Source organism: Pagrus major, chromosome 2 (genome assembly GCF_040436345.1).
Source record: "Pagrus major chromosome 2, Pma_NU_1.0".
In the NCBI taxonomy this organism is placed as follows: Eukaryota; Metazoa; Chordata; class Actinopteri; order Spariformes; family Sparidae; genus Pagrus; species Pagrus major.
Genome location: NC_133216.1, coordinates 36,598,781 through 36,626,764, shown reverse-complemented (window position 1 = coordinate 36,626,764; position 27,984 = coordinate 36,598,781). Strand labels below are relative to the sequence as shown.

The 27,984-nt window shown below is 42.0% G+C and overlaps 1 protein-coding gene across 3 annotated transcripts in view; it reads left to right on the top strand.

Moving 5' to 3' along the window:
• Positions 1-27,984, top strand: part of fat3a (FAT atypical cadherin 3a) — a 208,623-nt gene that overhangs the window by 49,786 nt on the left and 130,853 nt on the right. For all 3 annotated transcript variants that reach the window (XM_073493718.1, XM_073493717.1, XM_073493710.1), the window contains exons 3-5: positions 14,288-14,349; positions 20,138-20,452; positions 23,100-23,310. In XM_073493718.1, coding sequence (XP_073349819.1) covers positions 14,288-14,349; positions 20,138-20,452; positions 23,100-23,310 — 588 coding nt within the window. The remainder of the gene's footprint in view (positions 1-14,287; positions 14,350-20,137; positions 20,453-23,099; positions 23,311-27,984) is intronic.

Genomic DNA, 27,984 nt, shown 5'->3' with positions numbered 1-27,984 from the left:
CATTAGCCTATCACAGATATATCGTTATCGGTGTATATATTGTCCGATATGCACCAGTGAAACCTTATATTTAAAAACTATAATGCAGAAAAAAATGCTTGGGCTAATTTATAATTGGTGTAATGACATAGTCTGTCCAGCAGAGTGCGCTTCAACGGGGATAAAACAGCTGGTGTCAGGAAATGTAACAGCTACCTCACTAATGGTTAAACTATAAACCAGCAAAAAAATGACAATTACCAACATGTCATACCAAGAATGTATAAAGAGAACCCAGCGGGAACGTTTCAGAACCGAGCCTTTTACCTGCCCGATTTTGTTGACTTGCTCAGATTTGGTTGATCTGGTCATTTTTCGTTTTCATGCAATCGGGAGTCTGCACAGGGTGTTTTATTTTGAAAATTGACCGGATGCTCTATGCCATTCCTGTGTCTCTGACTTCCTGCCGGTGCGATCTGCTCTGTGCAGCTTGTTGCGGCTTCCGTCAAAAATCGACCAGGCAGCCTGAATGCAAAGCAGCCGTGCACGGCTAGACTCCACTGTGCGCCGTCGATCACGGCCACTTGTGATTTGTAACACACTTTCTGCTACTAGGGGATGGAGAGTGATGGCAGGTTAACAAGGGGGATGCTTTTTGGTAATTTTACTAACAAGGGGGACGGCATCCCCCCTCATATCGCCTACTGGTTATAGGTATATCATTAAATTTCAATTTAAGGGAGATAAGAGTGGTGAGTGATCTGAAATTACAATTGTTTCATATGTGCAAGCCCTGACTAATGGAAGAAGTTTCTTGTCTAAAAGAAAATAATCAATATGGGAGAAGGTTTGGTGAACATTAGAAAAAAAAGAGTAAGCCCTAGTAGTTGAGTTAAGAGAATGCCATATGTCTGCAACTGCATAATCTTTGAGAAAATTGTTTATCGCCTTTGCCAACCTGGATGTAGTTATTTGTCTCTTGGACGATCTATCCAACATTGGGTTTAAGCATGTGTTGAAGTCGCCTCCAATTATCAGATGGTGTGAGTCAAGGTTTGGGATGGATGACAGAAATCTAACAAAAAAAACCCTCATCATCATAATTAGGAGCATAGACATAAGCCAGCACTACAGGAGTATTGAATAGAGTTCAGGTCACACTAACACATCTCCCATTTCTATCAGCAATGACATCTGAAGCAGTAAATGTAAGTAAGTAAAAACATTTCTATGTATTATGATAGCAGCCCCCCTGGCTCTGCTATTGAAAAGAGAATGAAAACTTTGGGAAACCCACTTTCTTCTCAATTTTACGTGATCAGAGAGAGACAGATGAGTTTCTTGGAGGAATGCAATCTGTATATGCATGCTATCTAAATGGGCCAACACCTTATTGAGCTTAGTGGGTCGACCTAATCCTTTTACGTTCCAGCTAGCAACGTTCCAGCTAGCAAAATTAATGCAAGCCATGTTTTTAGAGAGAACATACTGTCATACAGTCCACAGCAAAGGTAAAGCCAGAGGTATTGTGGCCACAGAAACACATTAAGAGGGTAAAAACAACATTTAGAAACACAAAAACATATTACTACATCAAGCCCATTGTTCCCATCCACCCAAACACCCCCCCAACATGGGCGCAAACTCACTCTATACCCAAACATAAAGCTTTACCAGCTTTAAAGCTGTGTAACCACAGCTGTACTCAAACCGTAAAAGAAGGGTGAGAAAAAAACCCCAAAACATTACCTTCAGGTGTCACGAAGTAATGACTGCAAGACCAAAAAGCATAGCTAGATCCATGCTGAAACACTAGACTTGCGATGTTTGGAAGTCAGGAATAGCCTACCTAATCACCAGCAGGCAGCACTGTCTATCCAGAACCGTATTTTAAACATTCACAAATGTGCTAACCATTAGAAGAAAAAAAAAAAAAAAAGAGGAGAGATTACGAGTTTACCTTTGCATTCAGAAGGCAGAAGCCCATTGCAGTCCAGGGACTATTCTGAATCTGTAGTTTCTGACGAGGCTGATTTGACATAGTCCATAGCCTTCTGTAGATCCGTGAAACGATGCTCTTCTCCACCAGGCATTGTGATTCTGAATGTAGCGGGATGTCTGAAGCCAAACCGGGCACCCGGGATGTTCTGTAGAGTCTTCCTTACGTCGTTGAAAGCCGCCCTTCTCTTCGCCTCACCAGCGGCCAGATCTCCAAGGATGTGTATGGCCTTATCATTGTATCGGAGATTTCCTTTCTCTCGGGCCAGAATCTGTTCTTTAACGTGGAAGAAGCGGACCCTCATAATGAAAGGTCTGGGTGGTTGCCCCGGCTTTGGCTTAACTTGGGCTAATCGATGAGCTCGGTCGATAAGTGGTAGATCTTCGAGATTCAACAGGTCTTTTAGGAGGTTGGAGATAAACGCTGTCAGAGTTTTGCCCTCTTCCCCTTCTGCAATGCCGACTATCCTTAGGTTGTTTCTCCTCGACCTGTTCTCTAAATCTTCACATTTATTTTGAAGTGCACGAATCTCCCCTTTTAGAGCACTTACGGTTACTTCCACCTCAGCCAAGCTGTCACTAGTCTTTGTGGCGGAGTCCTCCACAGCGGCTAGTCTTTCCTCTTGGAGATTTATGGTCTGCTGTAGGGCTCCTGTAGTCGTACTCAACTCCGACTTAACAGTGGCAATATCAGCTTGAAGTCCCTTAACGGCAGCCTCGATTGAGTTACAGATGTCCGCTTTCAAAGACTGTATTATATCTCTGAGCATAGTTGCTATTACCTCCTCTTTCTCACTAGCTTGAGTAGTTTGGCTAGCAGAAGCAAAAGCTCCCTGCAACATTTTGGCCTTAAGTTTGCCTGAACTCGACATTCTTGGCACGGAGAACTTAAAGTTGTTGCTTCAAAATGTGGAATAAACGTCCCGCAACTATTTCAAAAGTAAGACATTGGCTAAATGGTTTTTTTGATCGATTGAAATTCCACCTGTTGGGAGCTGCTGAATTTCAGGTCTGCATCTCACCCACGCAGCAGTGCCCCCGTTGTGTTTGTATTTTTGTGGAATTTACTCACATGATCTGCCTCCTCTGCTCTTGTGAAAAAAAACTAAAGCAGCTAAAACGACACTAAATTGTTAACTGTTAGCTAAAGCTAGCTAAACTGTAATTAAATGGCTAATGTGTAAGAGCTCTTCTTCTTCTGGTGCTGTTTGGCACTTAATCAGATTTGTAAATTGTACATTTGCCAGTACTGTGTACAGGTTAGTAGCCTACCACTTGGAGCACTGGTTTTAGCTATCATACACAGAAAAGTCTTAGCTACTAAAAAATGTATACAAAACAATGGGCGGTAGGCAGGCTATGATTACATTTATGCCATACCACTGTTGAAATCCCATGATAACACAAATTCTATTATGTCCCTATAACCAAACAGTTTGACATTTAACAAAAAGTTTAACAGATGCTAAAAAAATGAAATAATGGGAAGTAAAGAAAAATGGAAAATCTGCATGAGAAGATGAATGAGGGCAAAACTGATTGTATACTTTACACAGTGGAGTGGATAATTTCACCGGACTGAGGAGGACTTCATTACAGCTATTATTTATACACCAGATTATAAAATAATATCACAGTTTGTTGCTTGCAAGTTTTCACCTTTTCAAGTTTACAATTACTGCAATGTTGTAAACTAAGGCTTTTATTTTGATGTTGTTTGATTGTGTAACATATCTCCCTTTATCTAGTCCTGACACAGTTTTTCTGGGGTTTGTGATGATCATACTGGCATTAGGTTGAGTGATGATAACTATATAGTATATACAGTTACCTAATTGAAGGTACTTTGTGCAGCACTGGCGTTGAGGGAATTTTTTCAAATAGCACCTGTGTAGGTTGAAGCAGAAAGAGTGAATAGGAGGGGGATAGGGAGGATGCTGCGAGAATCAGCAACAACATTGTCTTGGAACATTAACACACATATAGGGGATATGTGTGTTAATGTTCCTATATGCAGCCTCATGCTTATCTGCAGACAAGGCTCTGGTGCAGAGGGGTATAATTGGCTGCTGCTATATTTATCCATTCCTTAGTCAAGACCCCTTTGCTTTGAATTTAATATTATGCCTCCCACTCATCTCAAGCAATGACAATGACTCCTTTCTCTTTCTGTTTTTATTGAAAAATATTCTCTGCTCCAGTTTTTTATATTGTCATCCTCATCTTCTCATGTTCTCTCTCATCACACTGTGATTTCCCTTCAACTTTCTCCTTTCTTCTCCTCATAGTTTTTTTTCAGCTATGTGTTTGTATCTCTCTCACTTGATGGCAGATGTTGAATATTTGATTTTGTCATTATAAAACATTGATTAGGGACTGCAGATCATCTATAAGTCTTTCCCCTTACACATTTTTTATTTCCTCTGTCAGTCTGCCTTATTGTCTCTTTTGCACTATGTTTACTCTCTACTTATCATTTCCTCTCTAATTTAATCCTCACTTTTCTTTCTGTGGTATCATAGTGACTCTTGGCTGAAGCACAGCATTTGGATGTTATTAGTGTAAGTGCAGCAGTAGTTGGCAGGCTATGGCTGTGAAGCTACTGTTGGGAATGATGGTAGGGCGGGTGTTGTTATTAGGAATGAATAATTATTGAAAATAATTATTAAAATTGATAAAATAAAAATTAATAAAATTAATTTTCAAATCTTTAAAAACGGGGCACCACCCTGAAATCAGGGACCAATAACCAGACCAAAATTAGTCTCAAAGAAGGGTTCACTTTAAATGTAAATATTTGTAAAATATTTACAATTAAAAGGAACAGTGAAGGAAATGAATGTGAGCACTGACCATCACAACCAGTAAATGCTACAAAACATATGCACAAAATAATCACAGAAAACTGCTATGTACAATATAATAGATTTTATTATTGTTAGCAACTTGATTAAATCAATGATACCTTCAATAAACACAAATCAATTACTCAACCAAAGCAGCTAAACTATGAAACTAAACTAAGACAAACTCTAGCACAAATAACAAACAAGCATGTGTGTGTGTGTGTGTCAGAGACAAAGAAAGAGGAGCCAAGATGGCAGTTGTAGTCAAAGAAACAAAATGGCCGAGAGCCAAAATGGCGGTCACGCTCCCTTGGAGGGTGATGTCACGGAGTGTTCCGTTGAAAGGACTACAAAAATGGCCGAAACCGGAATTGGGAACTCTCGTTCGTTTGACTACAAAAATGGCCAAAACGTGACTTGGAGCAGTCATGCGTGGATACAGATTCAAAAAGGACAATAGATTTTGCTGAATCATATGTCTAGAATTCCAAAAATGGTGGACGTAAATACGTCACCTAAAGCTAGTCAAATGAACGAACGCGCGAGATCTGAACAACGGCAATGGTTACACTGCCGTTGGCCTCGTGTGCACTTTGATTGCACACGAGATGAATTTGTAGGGAAAGTGACCTACTGTTCCACAAAAGGTGGATGTGCTACCACGAGGCGTCCGTCTCTGAAATCATAAAAGGGAGATATCACGAGACACACATATTTTATGTTATAGCGAGGTCATCAACCATAAGTCTCCAACAGGTCGCCCATAAGATTACATGTGTGCGAGCGTAACCCCTAATATGCGTGTACATGTAGGATAGTTAAAGAGAGAGAGAGAGAAAAAGAGAGAGGAAGACAAAGGGCTAACGCCCTTAGCGGCGGCTAAGCTAACACTCCCGCTCCGCGGCGTGGAGGGGCTCAAATCAGCTCGTGATGAGCGAAAAGAGAAAGCAAACAACGTGTTTTACAACGTAAAACAACCAGCAATAAAAAGAGGGACACGGCGGTCCACAAACTTACAAAGAACAATGTAGCTCACAAGCATACAATACACGCTAACTTATAGTATCTGCCCAGACACTAATTAAGCCTCACTTGTGGTCGTGTCTTCCTTAATCCAGCTCGCTTCCTCGGCATGGATTAAAGGCGATGCAGCGTCCTGCGATGCTGTTAAGACAGCGTAGTCGACATGGGCAATAAGAAAACGGGCAAAAGCGGGCATTTTCTGAGGAAAAATAAAATTATCCTCCTTCTGCAGTCAGGTAAAGAGAGGCTGGTTGCACAGCATCTTTTCAGGATCCGGAGCGTGTTTGAACACGGCGCAGTTTTGGCTTGTCCGGCGAGATGAAAGACTGCGGCCTAGGCAGGAAAAATAAATCTGGACATCTGTATGCTCCCTTAGAGTAATAGTTGCGTAGGAGAAAGGCGATGCTTCCAGCAACACGTAACTCTGGGAAACTGACGCGTTCAGGTGCGCTCGCAGACAATGGGAGATGGGATTTTCAAACCTGGGGGCTGTGACAAGCAGGCGCCCCCTACGGGACATAAGGGTCGTTGCACTTTCCTTTGTTTATAAGGTTTTTGTGCAAGGAAGCTGCATTAAAGCATTGAGCTGCACACAGGCCGATCCAACGTCAGAACCATGTGGACGGTCCCAACACTACTCTTACAGCTTGTTCAACTGAGACAAATTCTAGAAACACACGTCATTGAGTCACGTGCAGCTACACCTATTTTAACCAGTATAGTTGTCCACAACACTGCATAAGATCTTGTGCTTACATCACACTTAAAAAGCTGTTAACCATTACTACTTTCGTTTTCTGCTCCTGCGCCAAAGTTGTTGCTAACTTCAACATCATGAATCAATTAACTCAGCAGATCACAAGCAAAACATAGGAACTTGGCTTTAGTCTTGAGGATTTCTATCCTAACCAATTGACAGCACCTATTTGCTCTGAGCATCAGTCTCTCTTGTTTGGCTGCACAGCCACTACACACGCTCTCTCTCTCTCCCTCTCTCTCTCTCTCTCTCTCTCTCTCTCTCTCTCTCTCACACACACACACACACACATATATTTATAAAAGGCTGTCTGCTTGAGACTGCCTTGTTAAGACTCACAAATTAAAAATAAAAAGTATATTTTGGTATCTTTTATTTCTTGTGCCATGGGTAATTATGAGTCATCTTCCGCTCCACTGTTGTTTGGGGTGCCTCAGGGTCAATCCTTGGTCCCATCCTGTTCTCTCTGTATATGCACCCCCTGGGCACTATAATCAGTCTGTTTGGTTGTGTATCTCCTATCATGCGGATGGGGATGACACTCAGCTATATGTCTCAGTAAAACCAAATCATGACTTCAAGCTATATCGTCTTCGCAACTGTTTAACTGAGATTCTTATTACAGGCTCCAACAATTCTACATATAGCATTCTCCAGCAGATTGGTTCAATTATCAATTTTAGCCTCTCTGCACTAGTTGCCAGTAAAGTTTAGAATTGATTTTAAGATTCTTTTAATTGGTTACAAAGCACTACATGGCTTAGCCCCAGCTTATATTTCTGACCTACTGACCCCATATACCACCGACCGGCCTCTTAGGTCATCTAACCAGAACCTCTTGGTTATTACACGTGCCTCAATGAAAAACCAAAGGAGACTGCTCTTTTACGGTCCTGGCACCCAGACTCTGGAACAATCTCCCCCTTCCATTAGATTGGCTGAGTCTGTGGACTGTTTAAAACACACCTTAGACTGGTCGCTCCCATGATCTCAAGGCTTGCTCTATGTGATTATGGTTCTCTGTATGATTTGAGTGTGTGTTTTTGTATATACTTTTAACTTTGTTTTGTATTGCATGTACTCTTATGACCTAACTTATTGAGAGACACTAGTCACTGCCTGGCAGGCCATTGGGGGGCCCTCGAGGAATGGGAAACTTTACTTTACAGCAATGTCTCAAAATATTGCTACCGCAGTGACTGCAACCCCCTCCCACTTAAACAACAGATGGACCATTTGCATTTACATCTCGGTAGGAAACCTCCCTGAAAGGGCTTCAACGCCATTCCTGTCGATCTTGCATGTTTCGCATAACTTCTCAAAGTTTGTACTAAATGTCAATAAAGGAAAATAAGGAGGAGTTATGTCTGGAAGTGAAAAAAGAGAGAGAAAAAAAGAGGATGAACAAAAAAGAAAGCAAGACTGGTAAGTGAAGCAGATAATGATGATTAAGTATAATAGTATTACTATATAGTATAGTAATACTGTTATTTAACTAATAAAGGAGACACTTGAATAGCTGCAGCTAACAACTCTGCTTGCTGCAGTGTGGCAGGCAGAGTTGTTGTAAATATCTCAAACAGTCCACTGTTCACACCTAATAGATGAAGTGTCAGCAATATCCCTCTCTAAGCACTCTTCTCTTTTCACATTCTTGCCCACGATGCTGTTGCTCTTCCCTATTTTCTGAGCTCTTTTTTGTCCACCTCTCAGAGCAGCGCAATGTTGGGTTCAGACATGCGGCATGTGAAGTTTTGATGTGAGGTCAAACTGGCAACATGTGTATACACATGCAAAAAGAAGAAATAGGAGCAAGAGACAAAAAATAGAGAGTAGGCAATTTGTTGAAAACTGCATTCAAACTCAAACAGGCTGTTCATCAGCTGATCAAAAGTTTAAGACCATAGCCTTAAAAAGTCAAAATCCATGCTAAAATCTGGCTTTCATGTCATTTTCTGTCAGACATTCACACTGTCATGACCTCCTGATGGCAGAGGCAAAAAGGCTTTCTGTCTTTGAACGTGGCAGGATTGTTGAGCTGCACAAGCAAGGCCTCTCGCAACATGCCATCGCTGCCGAGGTGGGACGCAGTCATATTAAATTTCTTAAAAGATCCTGTGGATTATGGGACAAAAAAGTCAAGACCCAAAGGAATTTCACCTGTGCTGAGCCGGAGGATCCGATGGGCTGTCCGTTAAGACACAGCCTGATCCTCGACCCAAATTAAGGACCTTACTGATGCTGACTGCAGCCCAATAACCATAAGACGGCATCTGCGAGAGAAGGGCTTAAAGAACAAAAAACGTCTTCAAAGAACATGTCTCCTCCCATGCCACAAACTTGCCCGTTTGGACTTTGCAAGGGAGCACCAAACATGGGACTTTGAAAGGTGGAAGAAAGTTTTATTCTCTGACAAGAAAATGTTTTACCTGGACGGTCCTGATAGCTTCCAACGTTACTGGCATGACAAGGAGCTCCCACTGGAGATGTTTTCTACGCGGCACAGTGGAGGAGGCTCCATCATGTTCTGGGGTGCTTTTTCCTTTAATGGAACAGTGGAGCTTCAGGTTGTGCAGGGGCGTCAAACAGCGGCTGGCTATGTGGAGATGTTGCAGCGAGCAACCCTCTTGACTGAGGGCCCTCGTCTGTGCGGTGATGGCTGAGTCTTTCAACAGGACAGCACTGTAGTTCACAACGCCTGCCTGAGGAAGGAGTTGTGACTTCTTTTAGGAGAATAACGTTAACAAAAACGAACGTCAGTTCCAGACCGTGGATGCCCTTCGTAAAGCCATCTTCACCACATGGAGCAACCTTCCCTCCAGCCTCCTGGAAACACTCGCATCAAGCATGCCTACACGAATTTTTGAAGTGATCAACAAGAACGGTGGGGCTACTCACTACTGAGTCCTTTTTTGAGTTTTTTTGGGCTTATGGTCTTAAACTTTTGATCAGCTGATGAACAGCCTCTTTTTTTGTAATTCAAATTTTTATTGAAATTTTCAAATTTCAAGACAAAACACAAAACAACAAAACAAAATGAACAACAGATCGATGGTAAATGGCATCCACAAACCCCCCAACCCCCTCCAATCATGGCACAGACATCACAAGACATGGCAAATAAAAAACAAATGACAAAACACCCAAATAAAAATAAAAACACAGACAGGCTGTCTAATATTCATGATGGCGGCGCCCTGTCCGGCTGTGGCTACACTGGCTCATGATAGTTTAGAATATTTATATGCCAAAAAACGGCAAAAATCTCTACAAATTAATATATGATCGCCATCTCTTGCTGGAATTACGATCATCCAGTGACTTCGGCTTCATAGACATGACTTCTCGGGAGTGTTAACATAGCCTCGGAGTGCTATAAGAGCTAATAAGAGCTTCTCAATGTAAACTGCAGACCATTCTATTTGCCCAGGGAGTTTTCCTTAAGGTGCGTTCACACCGGACTTTTTATTTTTGTCGCTGTCGCTCGTGTCGCTCCAAAAAAATCGCTCTGTCGCTCAGCTGCAGTCGCTCGTCGGCACAATTCAACAGATCACTCTGATGACGTCATTCAAGCGATTTCAGTGAATTTCACGTCGCTCGGAGGCGCTCATTTCTTCCCGTTTGTATTGGTCCAGCATGACTGACAGTTTGACGAGCTGTTGGCCAAAATCGGAGGCAGGATTGCCCGGTTGGACACCAACTACAGGCGCTCCATCCCAGCTGAGGAGCGCCTGTAGTTGGTGTCCGGCGAGTGGCTGTGTGTGCGTGTGTGTGTGTCAACGTAAAGCCGGCTTTGCACTTCCGGACCGGTGGAGTTGTATTACGACCATGGTTTTAGTAGTTGTCATAGTTACACATAGATTACGGCAGCCTATCAGCGCTGAGCGACAAGCGACTGATGGCCAGAGACTTGGGATTTCTCATCTCGAGCGACAGAGCGATTGAGCGCTTTTTCGCTCCGTCGCTCGGTCGCTGTCGCTCGGAGCCCCAGCGATATTTCGCCTGAGCGATTAATCGCTCAGTCGCTCGTTTGCATTGACTTAATATGTAAACTTGTCGCCAGCAACAAAAATAAAAGGTCCGGTGTGAACGCACCTTTAGTTTCCATCACTGCTGTGTACGTTCCCCCCTAGCGCTGACACTAAAGAGGCCATGAAAGTTCTCTACCGGACTATCAGTGAGTTGCAATCTACTCACACTGAGGGCTTTTTCATTGTGGCTGGGGATTTCAACCAGGTCAACATGAAGTCAGTTCTCCCACATTTCCACCAGCATGTGAATTGTGCAACTAGGGGAGTAAATACATTAGGCATGGCTTACACAACCATGAAAGATGCATTCAGAGCAGCCCCCCGCCCCATCTTGGCTCTTCAGATCATCTATCTGTTATGCTAATTCCAGTATATAAGCCCCTGCTGGTCAGAGGAAAACCTACAGTGAGGCAGGTGAGGGTGTGGTCTGAGGGGGCTATGGAGGCACTACAGGACTGTTTTGAGTGCACTGACTGGAATATGTTCAAAGCAGCTGCCACTTTTAATGATCACATCAACATAGATGAGAATGCCATGTCTGTGTCAGCCTACATCAACAAATGCATGGAGGACGTCAGCGCTAGCAAATCCATCACCACCTGGGCCAACCAAAAACCCTGGATGACTGATGAAGTACGCAAAATGCTAAAGGCACGGAACTCAGCCTTCAAGTCTGGCGACGAGATGGCACTGACAACAGCAAGAGCCAACTTGAACCGTGCCATCAGACTAGCAAAGCGTGCTCACAGTCGAAAAATCCAAGACTTTTTCCATGATCCCGCTAACACCAGGGATATGTGGCAAGGCATATGGACTATCACCAACTACAGGATTGCCCCTCCTGCGTGTGACGATGACATGGACTTCCTAAATGAACTAAATAACTTCTTTGGGAGGTTTGAGGCACTGAACAACACTGTTCCCCACCGGGATGAAAAGGCACTCTACCTTGACATAGCTGAGGTGCGAAGGTCTCTGAGGAGTGTCAACTCACGGAAGGCTCCGGGCCCTGACAACATACCTGGGTGGGTGTTCAGGGAATGTGCAGATCAGCTGGCTTGTGTCCTAACAGACATTTTTAACACCTCACTGGATCAAGCCAAAGTCCGTTTCAGTTATGTTTCAAAACTGCCTCCATCATCCTAGTGCCAAAGTAACCTCAGATCACATCACTCAATGACTACCGGCCCATTGCACTCACTCCTATTATGATGAAGTGCTTTGAAAGGCTAGTAAAGGAGCACATCACCTCCAGATTCCCTGCCACATTTGCCCCCTTCCAGTTTGCCTACCGGCCAAACCGCTCCACTGAGGATGCCGTCTCCACCGCTCTTCCATTGAGCCTTGCACACCTGGAGGAGAAAAAACTCATGTTCGGATGCTGTTCCTGGACTTCAGTTCAGCGTTTAATACCATCATTCCACAGCATCTGGTAGACAAACTGGGACCCCTGGGCTTCAGCACCCCCCTGTGCAACTGGCTGCTAGAATTCCTCACTGAAAGACCACAGTCAGTGTGGATCGGTCAGAATACCTCCAGTGTCATCACCCTCAACACAAGCTCCCCTCAAGGCTGTGTCCTGAGCCCCCTGCTGTTCACTCTGATGACTCACAACTGCATCCCAAGGGCTAGCACCAACCACATTGTGAAGTTTGCTGATGACACAACAGTGGTGGGCCTCATCAGGGATGACCACGACCTGGTTTACAGGGAGGAGGTGGAGCAGCTGGTGGGCTGGTGTAGCAAAAACAACTTGATCCTGAACGTGGACAAAACTAAAGAGATCATTGTTGACTTCAGGAAGAAGCAGCCCAGCCACGCTCCACTTCTCATCAACAACACGGCTGTGGAGGTGGTCAGCAGCACCAAGTTCCTGGGGGTGCACATCACAGACAACGTCACCTGGTCTGTGAACACTGCGGCACTGGTCAAGAAGGCACAGCAGCGTCTGCACTTCCTGTGAAGGATGAAGAGAGCCCTCCTGCCCCCGCCCCTCCTCACTACATTCGACAGGAGCACCATAGAGAGCATCCTGACCAGCTGCATCGCCATGTGGTGTGGAAGCTGCAAAGCCTCTGATTGGAGGAATGTGAGGAGAGTGGTGAGGACAGCGGAGAAGATCATTGGGACTTCTCTCCCCTCCATTCAGGACATTGCTCCCAAGTGCTGCATGTCCCGAGCTGGGAATATTATCAGAGACTCCTCCCACCCTCACCATGGACTGTTTTCCATGCTGGCCACTGGAAAGAGGTTCTGCAGCATTCGGTGCAGGGCCACAAGGCTCTGTAACAGCTTTTTCCCCCATGTTATCAGACTGCTGAACTCGTTTATTCTGGATACCTGAATGCACTTTCAGTATGTTTCTGTTTTTGATATTTATAATAACTTTTATAATAACTTTATTTATATAGCACCTTTAAAAACAGGGTTTACAAAGTGCTTTGACAAACAAAGCAGAAGCAGGATACTCAGGAACAATTAAGACAAACAGAGCAATAAAGTGCAATAAAAACATTTCATATAAGAGCAATGGAAACATATAAGAAATGGTAGATCATTAAGTAATTATATAGAGTAAAATACAGAGAATACAAACAAAACTGGGAAGATAAAAATAAATGAATAAATAAAGAAGTGATAAAATGAAACTTAAAAATTAAAAAGTAAAAGAGGAGACGACATCACAAAAAGGCGAGTCTATAAAAGTGGGTTTTAAGAAGTGATTTAAAAGAAGTTACTGATTCTGCAAGCCTTATCTCCTCAGGTAGGTCGTTCCAAAGTCGAGGGGCTGTGACAGAAAAAGCTTGGTCGGCTTTAGATTTAAGCCTCGACTTTGGAACAGCCAAAATTCTTATTGTGGAATTTTTTTGATATACTTTCATATTTTAATTCTATGCTGAGTCTCTGACACGAAATTTCATTCTGTGTTCACTTGTTGCTCACTGAATGACAATAAAGTCTCTCTAAGTCTACATGTAAGTCAAAATCCAGTTTATAGTGCATGGCATGAAAAATAAAATAATACAAAAAAATAAGAATGTTTCAGTCACTGAGGGATCTCAGTCCTTCCTGACCTCAAACCAGGGTCTTCCTCAGTTTTTATGTGTCCAAAAGAAGTCCCAGGAGATGGTCCCATCTTCCAGTTTACCTATTAATCTGTTGAGCATGGACTCATAAGATGCAGTCTTGACCATTGCGTCCACCCACTCTTTCATATTTGGACGTTTAACTGTTTTCCAATGTCTCAAAATGATTCTCGATGCAGTGATCAGACTGACCATAATAACAGAAAAGGTACCTTTTGAAATGTTAGGTATTTGGGATTTGTCTTAAATGCAGTTTTCAATAAATTGCCTATCATGTATATATAATGTATGTATGTATATATATGTATGTATATGTATTTATATATGATGTATATGTATGTATGTATATGTGTGTATGTATGTATGTATGTATGTATGTATATATATATGAATATGTATGTATGTTTATGTATATATGTATATATTATACACACACACATACACACACACGTATATGTGTTTGTATGTATGTATAATATACAACATGTCACTTTGCTCAATTGGCTTACTTGTGTGTGTTTAGTCTCTTATAATTGTTTCTCTGCTGTGATTTTTTTTCTGTCTCAGGACTGATCACCACAACCCCAAGGAAACTAGACCGTGAACAACAAACAGAGCACGTTTTAGAGGTGAGGTCACACTATGTGTAAGTGTGTGTGTATTTGTGTGAGGGAGCAATGTGTGACTGAAAAATAATGGGCTTGACACACAGTTGGTCATACAGCAAACATTAAGACCACAACATTGAGGGACACAACTTTGCATCTGCTAGACCAGGTAACAACAAATCCTTGTTTGAAGCAAGGACTATTTGCCTGCCTAAAATGAAGATTAATCTTTAATATATATAACTGTCTTTATCTGTACAGTTAAGGAACGGTATGGGGCTTTAAACATACTATTAGTGAACACCTCCAAGTTAAAATGGCTCATAATAGTTCCTCAGACAGAAATATCACCCCTAAAATAACAACATAAACAGAATTACATCAAATGTGACGACACACTTTGTCTTGGCCATTTTCACATCAAGTAGGTGCTTTTAATAGCCGCCCACAAGCTTCTGGTAGTCCTCTGACTGAATTTTTAACCACTCCTCTTGACACAATCGGTAAAGTTGAACTAAATTTGTTGGCTTCCTGGCACAAACTTGTTTCTTCAGCACAGTCCACATGTTCTCGATGGGGTTCTAGTCAGGACTTTGGGAAGGCCATTCCAAAACCTAAATTCTAGCCTGATTGATCCATTCCTTTACAACTTTTGATGTGTATTTGGGATCATTGTCCTGTTGGAACACCCACCTGCATCCAAGAGCCAATCTTCTGCTGATGATTTTAGGTTTTCCTGAAGAATTTGGAGATAATCCTCCTTCTTTATTATTCCATTTACTTTCTTTAGAGCAGCAGATCCACTGGCAGCAAAACAGACCCACAGCATAACACTACCAGCACCATGCCTGACAGTAGGTATGGTGTTCTTGGGGTTAAAGGCCTCACCTTCTCTCCTCCAAACATATTGCTGCTCATTGTGGCCAAACAACTCATTTTTTGTTTCATGTGACCACGGAGTTTTCTTCCAGAAGGTTTTTTGTGATCATTATGTGATCAGCAGCAAACTTCAGTCGAGCTTTAAGGTACAGCGTCTGGAGAAAGAGCTTCTTTCTTGCATGGCAGCCTCTCAGCTCATGTTGATGCAAAACACACTTGACTGTGGACACTGACACCTGTCTTCCAGCAGCTTCTAATTCATTGCAGACTTGCTTTTTGGTGGTTTTTGGTTGACTTTTGACCATCCTGACCAGTTTTCTCTCAGCAGCAGGTGTTTGTGTTTTCTTCCTGATTGTGATCCAGTGACACAACTGTGCCATGCACTTTATACTTGCAAACACTTGTTTGGACAGTTGATCTTGGGATCTGTAACTGCTTTGAAATGGCTCCAAGTGATTTTCCTGACTTGTTCAAATCAATAGAAGTAAAGGCTATAGAGGTAAGCAAATTGATTTTATTTTTGTAGTCTTTAGGGCTGTCTATCAGTGGTGTATTTGCCTTGCTGTCTCACACACTCACAGACTTGATGTGATGCCAGTGAACATGTCATGGCACGTATAACTGAAATCCGCCAGGGCTCACACCTAGTTTCAACATACGTGTGTGACTGGTGTCCATAGATCTGTAAATATATGGATGCCCCTCGTCTCCAATGCAAGGAAATGCAGTTCTTTACAGATGGATATAAACTACCTGTTTAGCCATGGGTGAACGGCTAATTTGGTTTGTTTATCACCACCCCGTCAACTACATACAGGGATTAGAATAATCTATAGTGTTTGCTAGTGAGCAGCATGTTAACTAAGCTAAATCCACGGCGAAAGTTCAATTTGTGGAATGTACTGGGGGCAAATTCCAGACTGAAATATTATAGAGGGGAGGAGTTTCACAGACACATCGGATATCACAGAGATATTCCCATAGGAAAGAATGGACTTCCAGTTGACTCACCTCCGTACACCCACACTTGTGGAAACGAGGCATCAGTCTGCAAGTCCGGAGGGTGGAGATTTGGATGGAGCCATACTGTACTAAGTGTCAGGTATTGAGGCAGGTGCTGTTCAGTAGTGCTTTGCATCTGACCAATGTAACTGCGCTCACCCCGTCCTCCTCGCTGCCGTAATCATTACTAGGGCCACTAGAGGTTGCCACCTAACAAGAAATGTAAATATGGGTCATAACAAATTCAAACTGACACAACATATTTGTCAATTAACAAATCATTAATTCATCAGTAATTAATCATAATAATAAATAAATAAAACAATCTGTGGCTTTATATAATTTGTGTTAGGCTAATTTATAAAAAAAACCCCCGATTTTCCAAGCCTGCCCATGTTTGTCTTTACAAAAAGCAAACAAAAAAAAAATCAAAGTTGAATAATGATCGCCTGACACCTAATTTGACTTAAAGGTACAGTGTGTAATATGTAGTGGCATCTAGCAGAACAGACTTGGCAGAAATGGAATATAATATTCACAAGTATGTTTTAATTAGTGTATAATAACCCGCTGCTAAAGGTACTAAAACCTAGATAATGTTTTTTAGCAGTACATTCGTTTCACTGAAAAGAAATGCCGCCACGTATAATGTTAAATATGAGCACACCGTAGCCTCAGTTTGTGCCTCTCAGAGAGCTGGTGGTAACGTCGCATTAGAAAGATTTATTTAGATTTATTCCATGTCTGTTGCAGTGAGACAGGAACATAGACATTAACTAAGATATTTAGGGCTGGGAATGTGCCAAAGACGGTCAAAGTAATGACTTAGTGTGACAGATAAACTGAGGAGAAGTCTGCTCATCACTGAGTTAATACATTCTATGAATATTTTTCACAGTGCTCCATAATTTCTTTGTATGATCCTAATGGTAATCTTTTTTTTTTTTTTAGTTATAACCTATAGTTTTATAGACGACATAACTAAATACCTCTTCACCTCATCACTTGAATTAGTAGAAATACTCAACACTGTTGTGAATGAGTCCATATTTAGAAAAATTAGTTTCTTGTCCATGAGAGTCACTGTAGCTTCTGGAGCTTCTCCAACAACTTTGGAAAGGGAGGGGTGAGCAAGGAAGTGTTACAATCTCAAACCTCACCGCTAGATGTCGCTAAATACTCAATATATTACACACTGTAACTTTAACAGCTTGATTTTAGAATTAGAGTAGAGAAATTTAGCAAAAGCAGATAGAAAACAATAATGAAACATGATCAGCTATCAGCTGGTTTTCTCCACCCTCTGTGTTGACAGTGTCCATGTTGATTCTGGCAACTGAAGCTTGACTGTTAAGAGTCACACATGTATGTCTGTGCAGTCTCGAGATGTGCACACAGACATGCATGCCTGTGTTAAGAGTCACACTTACACGCACATGAGTCTGCATGGCTGAGTTGTACTGTTGTTGTCTCTAGATGCACACACAGTACATACACATGTAGCAGTTTTAGTAAATAATTACACTAGCGTATGTACGTTTGTCTTGTCCTATGTGACACACAAACATGCACATACACGCACGCACGCACACACACACACACACACACACACACACACACACACAGATGGATCTTTGTTGTGAGTCTGGCCTCTAGTATCAGGTCTCTATATGAACCTGTCTCTTCTCTCCTCTACCTTGATTCAAGATGAAGGCTAGCACTTTGTATGGCAACTCTGTCACGTCCATCTGCATTTCATCAGTGTCTGATGTGTGTGAGTGTGAATGGATGAATGAGAGGCCAGTTGTAAAGCACTTTGTCCATTAAGTTAAAAAAGCACAGTGCAAGTTATTTACCATTTACTTAGAGGTGTTACACAAACAGCACATTTGACATGTCTATGACAAGACGTTCCTGTGAACTGATGTTCTACAAACATGTTCAGTTGGATTCATTATGGCAATGTTGTCGGGCTTTTCACTAATTTAAATAGATTTTCTTTTTTTGTGTCAGTTGTCAATTAATTTTTGCTGCACACCCAAAAGTTTAAACTTCTGTATTTTACTTATTCTGTCAGCTTTTATTTACTTAATGTATCAGTGAAACGACGTGTCAATCAAAAATATTGTGTAGTGAAACATAGCCGCAGCACTGCAATTAAGAATGGATCTAATGGCTATCTTCTCTGTTCACTTACAGTACACTTCACAGACTGTAGTCTGGGGGTGGCTGTGATACAGGAGTTGGAGCGGGTCATTCGCTAATTGGAGGGTCGGTGGTTTGGTCATGTCATGGTGCAGAGTCCTTGGGCAAGATACTGAACCCCAAATCGCTCACTGTTTAATTGGTGTGTGAGTGTGTGTGTGAATGGCTGACCATAAATATATCCTTGTGTGCTTTTGATAGGAAGTGCTGCATCGCTCCTGATCAGCAGGTTGGCACCTTGCATGGCAGCCTCTGCCATCACTGTCTGAATGTGAGTGTTGGAAAGTGGTTTGAGGGACGCTAGACCTGAAAAGTAGGGATGAGGTAGTGAACATTATCTGTATCTGTATCTGCACTTGGAATGGGCATTGGCAAAGGCAGATGGGATTATACCGGAAGTTGATGATTTGAGCCTGAAATAGATGTGGGTTGATCAGACGTTGCTATATTTAGAAAAACATGTACAAAACAGCCTCAGAATGTAGCTGAAGTTCAATGTTTTTGATCAATAGAGACAAGTTAAAGTAAAATAACTTTTTATAGAACAAGGTTTGTTATAAACTGAATGAAATGAATAAACTTCTGTTTATCAATGAGCACAACACATGCAGTATTAAGAAGTATAAACTAGTTTTCACTGTCAACTGTCGTTTTTATTACTTATTTTTTACTGTTTCGGTCTTGTGTTATCACAGGGATTTTTTTTACTAGCACAAATGTCTGCTTGGACTCAGCTCATTACATTTTAGTGGTCAAAGGTCACTGTGACCTCACAAAACACATTTTTGGCCATAACTCAAGAATTCGTACAGTAATCATGGCAACTTTTCACCCAAATGTGTAATCGATAAAATGATTAAGTTATATTTAATATCCAAAAGGTCAAAGGTCAACTTCAATACACAATACACACGCTGTTGTCATGTATTTGTCAAATTCTTCTTCCTCCTTTTCTCTCTTATTATCTGATAACTCTTCCTTCACAACTTCGCAGCTCCTCATGTCTGGCATTTTCAAAATAACAGATGGTACAATAAATCAAGCCAGCCATGAGGGCGGGGGAATTAATTGCTGAATTGTTAATCTTTGACAAGCTGAAAGTGGTTGCACTTCTAGAAAATGTACTATAGAGTACATGTACAGAAGTACAGACGCTTAATGCAGTAGCTGTCAGAACACACGGCTTTTGTATAATGAACATTTCACAATGGTATCACTACTTATTCTTTTTTATTTTTGTCCAATAATTTCTGAAAGCAAAAGTATTTCAACTGGTTCTTAATTGACGATGGGATGAAAAGCCAACATAGTCTACTCCTGGCTGCTTCCCAATTTGGCCACAGCAATGGCCACGGTAAATAGAACTTCACCTGGATATTGTTCTCACAATTGGAGTTGTTTTAATTTGAAGTTAATTAGATAGCATTGCTATCAAGTGATCTTAAACTCATAAACTCGCTAAGTCAGAAAATATCAATCAACTTGTCAGACTTATCTGGTTTTTGACCCCAGATGGTCAAAAAACAAGATTATTTGCTGAATGACAAGTTAAAGAGGAACGCATGAATGCACCATTATTTAGTCCTCTGTGAGGTTAGTTAGGGCACGAGGAACAGGCTCAGTCCGGCCCTTGATTCTATTCTTCCATTCCTTGAATTGGAACACATTTTGTGTGTACAGTATGTATTTTCATTGAATCACTCACTCTGTTCTGCCCCTGCAGGTGTTGGTGTCTGATGGTGGCCCTAGTCCCAGGCAGAGTACAGTATGGGTGATGGTTCAGGTCCTAGATGAAAATGACAACAAGCCCACATTTCCTGAGAAAGTCTACCAGGTCAAACTTCCAGAGAGAGAGCGGAGAAAGAAGGGGGAGCCCATCTATCGAGTGTTCGCTTATGACCGTGATGACGGGCCAAACAGCGACCTCTCCTACAGCATCGTGGATGGCAATGAGGATGGAAAGTTCTTCATTGACCCAAAGACTGCAGTTGTATCTTCACGCAAGGCTTTCAGTGCTGGAAGCTACGACATCCTGACTGTATGCAAGCTTTCATCAATTTTTAAGCATGTCTGCCAATAGTTTTTAAGACATTTGTAATTCTCTGAATTCAAGTCTTATGCTGTGTTCCAGACAATTAAAAACTCAAAAATTATTGACCTCCTACTAGAACAAGTTCGGTGGTCCACTCGAAATCGGAATTCTTACTAGTAAACTCAGGGAAAATCCATCTACCCTGTGTGGAGACGGTAAGATTGGAGGTTGTAAGTTTGAAATTTCAAGTAGGAAATTCAGACCTTTGACTTTGAATGGAACACAGCATAAGTCAGTGGTTAGTCAGTTACCTCTATCAACGCAATGATTTTTTCTGTTAATCTGGTAGCAGGATAAAAATCTTGGTAGTTCTGTCTAAACTATTTCTGTTTTATAGGATTGATTTAGAACTATTTGAATTTGCATTTTAATTGCCTCACATTTAGCTTTTTTTATATTTTAATACGTGACAGGTATTTTATGGATTACACACTGGCAAAGCAAGCAGCAGGGCTAGGCCCCCAGACAACAGGGGAACTGAAAACTGCAGGTTTACTGATTGTAGGTTCATTTTTTTGAAAATTTGTTTGGTAATATAATCAACTGAACCACAGCATCAAGACTAGAAGAATGAACTTAGTAGAGAATTGGGGGCATAGTGAAGCATTTGTTGGTCACTACTTGCAGGTTAAGAGGAATGAGGATTCAGCAGTCATAGACAACTTTTCAAATTTCCCCACTGCTAGTATTTCCATGTGGTATTACTGTTGGTGCCACTGTCGCAAATACAGCATTAGCAACATGGCTACTGCTAGCAGCCTGGCTACTGTCCAAAGCAAAGAACAACTGTAAGAATCCCAATTTGACCCAGAAACCCTCATCTCAGAGTTTGAAAGGCAGAGTAAAACAGCTGGTTGTATTAATAAGTAGACAGGTTTTGTAACTTTCTGATCTAGTAGAAAGAATGCTGGTTTTGGACCATCTCAAGTCCTGGTGGTAGGAGGAAACACATATCAACAGGGGAGCAGACATTGACACAACACTGGAGCGCTCTCCATCAAGTGAATGCCTGTAGTTTCACTCTTGTTTTACCTTGGTTTCAATCACTCTTTACCTTCTTTGCCTCCTCCATCAGCAGGGTTCTTTTTCTTTTGCAGTGTAGTTTACATGGTTATTCTAGTTGTTTCCACGTTACCTCAGGATAGTGACCAGGGAGAACACTGTATCCTCGTGTTTTGGTTGCACAATGGCAGACACGCATTCTTTGTACCATAGTTTGCCCTTTGAAAGCAACATTTAAAGGGAACCAATCAACGCACAGCTGGTGGTATTTTTCTGCAGCCATTACACAGTGCAATCAATATTTACTTTAGAATTATAAGTAGAAGGAAAAAGTTGTTTATTGCCAGTTTAAGGTGATTTATTACCTAATCTCAAGGCACTGTATCCAATTTCAAGACATTATTCATTATTTCAGTTTCGAACTTAAATATTTAATATTCCTAAATATTTTAATTAAATGATGACAAAACAAACCTGGGACCAGGTAGTATAAGAGTCAGTAAAGGTCAAGGTCAAGTTGAAACATTTTTAATTTATCAGATGCACTTTTGCCTCGGTTTTTACCAGGGAATATCTATCTATCTATCTATCTATCTATCTATCTGCATATGTTATAAGCTTGCTATTGACTCTGTATGGATTTAGGCCACCTCTAATTTCAGCCCTGTATCCAAAAAATTATGTCCATATTGGACAATTTCACACATCATGGTTTACATCCAATGCCAACATTCAGTGTCTGTGCAGGAAGTAGTGTATGCATTATGTAGCCAGACAGACCTTAAGATTATGTCGTGTGGGGGTCTCTAATACATTACCAACAACCGCTATTTTTAACCACAAATAATGCATTTTTCAATGTAATGGGTATTTTTTACATTAATGATTTAAATGGGTGAAAAACACGTTTTCCGGAGGAATTACACACTATATTCCTTCGTGAATGACAGTGGCAACGAGCATTGTCTGCATGGATTTTTGTGAAGTATAACCAGACTTTTGAATGTTTGCCTTTCTCTGTCATTTCCGTTTGGAGCAGGGTGCCTGTGTCTCTGTTTGTGCTGGCATATGTATGAGGTGACGGACAGACAGTGAGAGCCCGCCATGCCCCCTGCACAGGACAGGCTCCGATACAGATCTCTCTTCAGGATTGGGAAAAATTAAAATCAATCATAGACCAATACCATTAGCAGAACTGATATATCGGAGCTTATTGATACCACAGTCTTTCTAAAGTTATCCCCAGTGCCCGTTTAATACCGGGTTTCGGTACCCATCCTTATGTGTAATGACTGACTTATAACCATTTCCAGTGTTATCCATACTGTAGCTACCACACTAGATAATGTAGGGAATAAAAATGGTAAAAAAAAAAAAATTAAAACCTTGGCATTGGACATAATCCAAGGTTTTACTTAATTCCTCGATATCGATATAGTGGTTTGGGTTTAGAGTTGCCAGATGTCACTTCACATTGCATCGAAACAAGATTGTCAAAACTCAAAAATATTGTGCATCTTTTTTCTTTCTTTCTTCTTTTCTTTCTTTTTTCCCTAGCTTACAATCTTACATACTGTGCTTCTCTCTTTAGATCAAAGCGATGGACAACGGTCGTCCTCAAAAGTCCTCCACAGCTCGCCTACACATAGAGTGGATCCGTCGACCCCCTCCCTCGACTCTCCCACTGCTCTTCGATGAGCCACTCTACAATTTCACTGTCATGGAGAATGACAAGGTGGCTGAAATCGTGGGTGTGGTGTCACTGCAGCAGAGCTCCACCTCCTTGTGGTTTGACATCACAGGTAAAATCCGCCTATAGGTGAGGACGATCCTGTGCTAGCCAGAGGAAGGCTTTTTGTAGTGTGAGGTAGGGTGTGCCCAGACTCATTGCATGGTGTGTGTTTGGCTGACAGTGTTGGTGTGCACTGGTGTAATTTGAGATGCAGCTTAGGTACCTTGACCTCGCTGCATGATCTGTTGTGCTCTGCCCATCTCAGTCACAATGGCAACAGCTTCTCCAGCTGCCAGGTCTATATGCCCTCTAAAGCAATAATAATAGTTGGCAGTTGTAAGAGGATTGATGTAGATTAAGTCAAGATAAAACTCAAACAAACGTCTTTGAGGGACTTTCCTGTCCTTTCCTGCCTTTTTAAAAAGTGCCTGTTTGTAACAGGCTGATTGCCTTTCCAGTATTGCTGCTTGCAGCTTTCTCGAGAACCGCTCATCCCAGCTACTTCACACTCAACACTGACTGCTTAGGTTTATTAAGACTTTACCATTAAAGCACAAATGAGCTGACACCTCGTTATTTCTAACTAGTACCATTAAAAGATAGGTTTAACCCCTTAACTTTATCCATATGGCTCTGGGCAGAACATACTCTAGGGCTGCAGCCAACAGTTGGTGCTGGCCTCCCTCTTCTTGGTTGAAGCAGTTTATCCAGCTAGCCAAACAATCAAACATGCTCAGAAAGACTCTTATTCCAGAATTCCACTGGTTGCATATGCGTTGCGGAAAAGCTTCGCTGCGGTTCTCCTACATGCTCCCTCATCCGTCAACACCCACCAGTTTGAGTGCAGCAGGGACAGCTCGAGTGGCGAGACCGAGGAGTTCCCGCAGTATGTACAGAATCACGCATAATCACAATTATACATGAATGTGTTCTAAAACACAGCAACAAACAGACAAAAGGTTAGGGTTCCCAACTTAAGTATTAGAAGAAAAATTGCTAGCCTAATAATGTACAACTTGAACAATGTTTATATTCCACACTCACAATAGATGACTAAGGACTTATGAAATATCAGAAAACTTATGGATATGGCCTTCAATATCTTCAGTGTACAGAATAATGTCCTTCCACAGTGCACAGAGGATGAGAGAAACCTGCAGCACCGGCCATGTGCTCCTCTACTAAAATGGAAGTGAAACTTATATGGCCTGGTCATAAAAGGACAGCACCAGAAACAGAAGATAATTTTATGTGGGTCTTTATTCCCCGACTGAATTTACAAAATACATAAGAACAGCACTAATGCTGTAAGTTGAGGATTGTAGATAATTACAGCAGTAACAGTACAGGATGGTTATCTTGCCTTTATATGGTTAATACAGGTACTCCAACTATTCACTCTAGTACTCTGGTAACAATGGTGCAGGAAAACCAGTCATTAACAAATATGCACCTTTAAAGTGGACTGTCTAGCTCACTGTCTAAATAGATTAGATTGACCAACTACACAATAGTGACCAAAATGGACAATTCCTAAATACTATAGACAATACTACAAACAATAGTGTTATGCTGCATAGTACTTCAAAACTGGACCCACAATGCAGACGCTGAGACAGGAGTTCACAGAAAAGGTGGTCTTTAATGACAACAAAAAGAGTTCAAAGAAGGCAGCAGTTCCAGACGGTCCTCAGAGGAAAATCCAGAGCTGGGTTATTGAAGTGACAACAGGCAAGGCTGGGTAGGACTGGACGGGCTGGTGCGTGTGGCAGGTCTGCAGCACAGAGGGAAAAAAGGCAGGTTTCAGACAAAAAATACAAGCAGAATTGCGCAAAATCTTCTCAACTAGGCCTGTGTGTTACCACGGTTGGTTTCACAACGAACTGGCGGAGACTGGGAGGGAAGGACTGGCTTAAGACAGGTCTCTGGTGATTAGTGTAGATGGACCGCAGGTGAGTGGAGCAGCAGGTGAGATGAGTCTGGCTGATGAACAGAATATAGGTCAGCCCTGGCCAGCCTGAGACGACACTGACAGACAGAGGGAGACAAACATGCAACAAGAAGGGAGGGGAAAACACAGGAGAAACAAGGGGAAATGACAAGGCACCGCAGATCCTAACAAATAGACAATACTATAAGCAATAGTATAGACAATAGGGAACAGTAGTGGCTTGTTTCTAAACAAAGAAAACAAAATACAGTCCAAATAAATACATTTTTTAATCCACAAAAGTATTCAATTATCTCAGGAACTTCAGCAAATTGCATTACTTAAGTGGAAATGTACTGTGCATTTAGTCCAAAAGAAACTTCATCAGAAAATGATAAACTCACTTTCGCTCCAGTGTGTAGCCTGCGCACAAAGACACACACCTGGAACCCAACACGGCATATCTCCCCTCTAAATTTGGCAAAAGTATACAAAATACACACATTTCATTGAGACAGTTAGCATACAGCACTGTACACTTGGATTTTCACCCACAAATGTAATAAATGCTTCCCCGCTGTTCACTCTTTTCCTCAGCCTGGTCGAGAGATGACACTCAACACATTGTAACGATCTACAAAAATCAGCAAGAATACAAAATCATCAATCATCAAACTTGCTCAGCAAACTTAAACATCACCTCATCTGCTGATGCTGTTGATTATTTCTGTATTACATTAAAAGTGACATATTATGCTCATTTCTGCTTGTTGACATGGTTCCTTGATGTCTAAATGGAATGATAGTAACATGCTTTGGTCGAAAAAAATGAAGGATTGAGCACAGCAGGGTTGTTTACACACCAGTTTCACAGCCCTGCTCTAAGCGGCCGGTTTGAGTGCCTTTCCCTTTAATGCTAATGAGCTACTGCGTGCGCCGCCCACCTCTTCCTGCCGGGCGGAAGACGTGAGGAAGGCATCGCGTGACCATGGCAACGAGCTATACACATTTGCGAAGCAACTTTTCTGTGTTCATCCCTGCATATGACTGATAGTAGCACAGCAGACATGTAGCAGCTAACCCCTGTCTCCGGCTCCAAAACAAAGTAGTGATTGCTTTACTGCAGATAACGTGTTGGTACTCTCAGGTCTGGTCTCTCATGCCAGCAGCTAACGCTACACACATATTACATGTATACCAACACACAGGAAGTCGTTCGACTGCCAAGTTACTCCTGGGCATCTAACACACTGTCCTTTAGTCCTTGAATTAACATAGCTCACCATCCGCGAACAACTGAGACGATTTCATATCGTCTCCTCTGCATGTTCACGGCGGAACAGCAGCTCACCGTCCACGAACAACTGAGACGATTTCATACAATCTCCTCTGCTTGTTCGCATCGGAACAGCAGCTCACCGTCCACGAACAACTGAGACGATTTCATACAATCTCCTCTGCTTGTTCACGGCGGAACAGCAGCTCACCGTCCGCGAACAACTGAGACATTTCACACCGTCTCCTCCCCATGTTCACGGCCGAGCAGTGGTTCACCGGCCGGTTAGAAGCGATAAAATCTCAATATCCTAATTCATTTTCTCAATTCACTGTCATGTTTTAAAAGAGTGCTGATATGACAAATTAACGTTTGGTAACATTAACATTATCGTGAATACTACGGCCAGTAAGCCCAACGTTGATAACTTCACATGTAATGTTGGTTCAGCCTCATATTTACATCGACGGTTAGCGTTAGCTCATGTGCTAAACGGCCAAAGTAACACAAACTACACTGTTTTTTAAATACTTACAGCTCCATCATTGACAGTGGGTAAGGATCCATCTTTTAAGGGACAATCTTGTTGCCAGTCCAGCGTCCAGTCCTGACCCTGGTTGCGGAAGCTGTCTGGCGTGAAGTGACTGGCACAGACGTAACGCTTTTGCTCACTGAAGCTGGGACATTTCCCTGATAAATAAAATGTAGCCACTTCGCTCTGATATCCTCTTTGGTAGGGAAGCCATGTAGCGAAACAGGAGGATCCGTGCATCCGAAGACAGAGCAGCAGTGCTTGGCTTTCGTGTTGTACATGGTAGCGGTCAGGCTGTCGCGTACAAGTGAAGCGAGAACGAGAAAATGGTGGATCCTCGTTCAGGTAGCTGGCGAAGTGTGGGAGGAGATAGCCAGCGCGAGGGCGGGAGTATGCAAAAGACCGGATTGTTACGTAACAATCCGGTCAAAATCCAAACGGCTTGTTTAGAGACCCAATTCCTGACTCCGCCAGGTACAAAATATTGACTTAGTTGTCGAAACTTATGCTTAAGGGGTGGGGAGGCACTCTGGATACGCAAATATACATACTAAACCAAGGAAAAAGTGAGTTTTGCATAATATGTCCCCTTTAATGTTTCCCAGGATATTTTTGTCTACATGAACAAAAATACACACCTCAGTGGTCCAACGTTTCGCGTTGTTTTGTTAACTTACACTTTCCTGTGTCTACAGCCTCATGGGAACTCTCACGGGTCTAGCCCTGTGCTGTTCTTAAAATGACAGTGTCATCTCAGCAAGACGAAGCAGATTTTACAGTAATAATGCCTCAAGTTTATCATATTATGAACTAAAAATAAACTCTATTAACAGTCTCTAGTTCTACACTTTTTTGCCAATGAAACTTGTCTGCACTCCTTAAGGTTAGTTTTACTGCCTCCACCTGTTTTTGTTCCGCTCAGCCTTTCAGGGCCCTGGATCCCCATCCACTGTGATGTGACTCTGTTTACATCAAACAGCCCCTGAATGGCCTGCTGTTTGCTTGT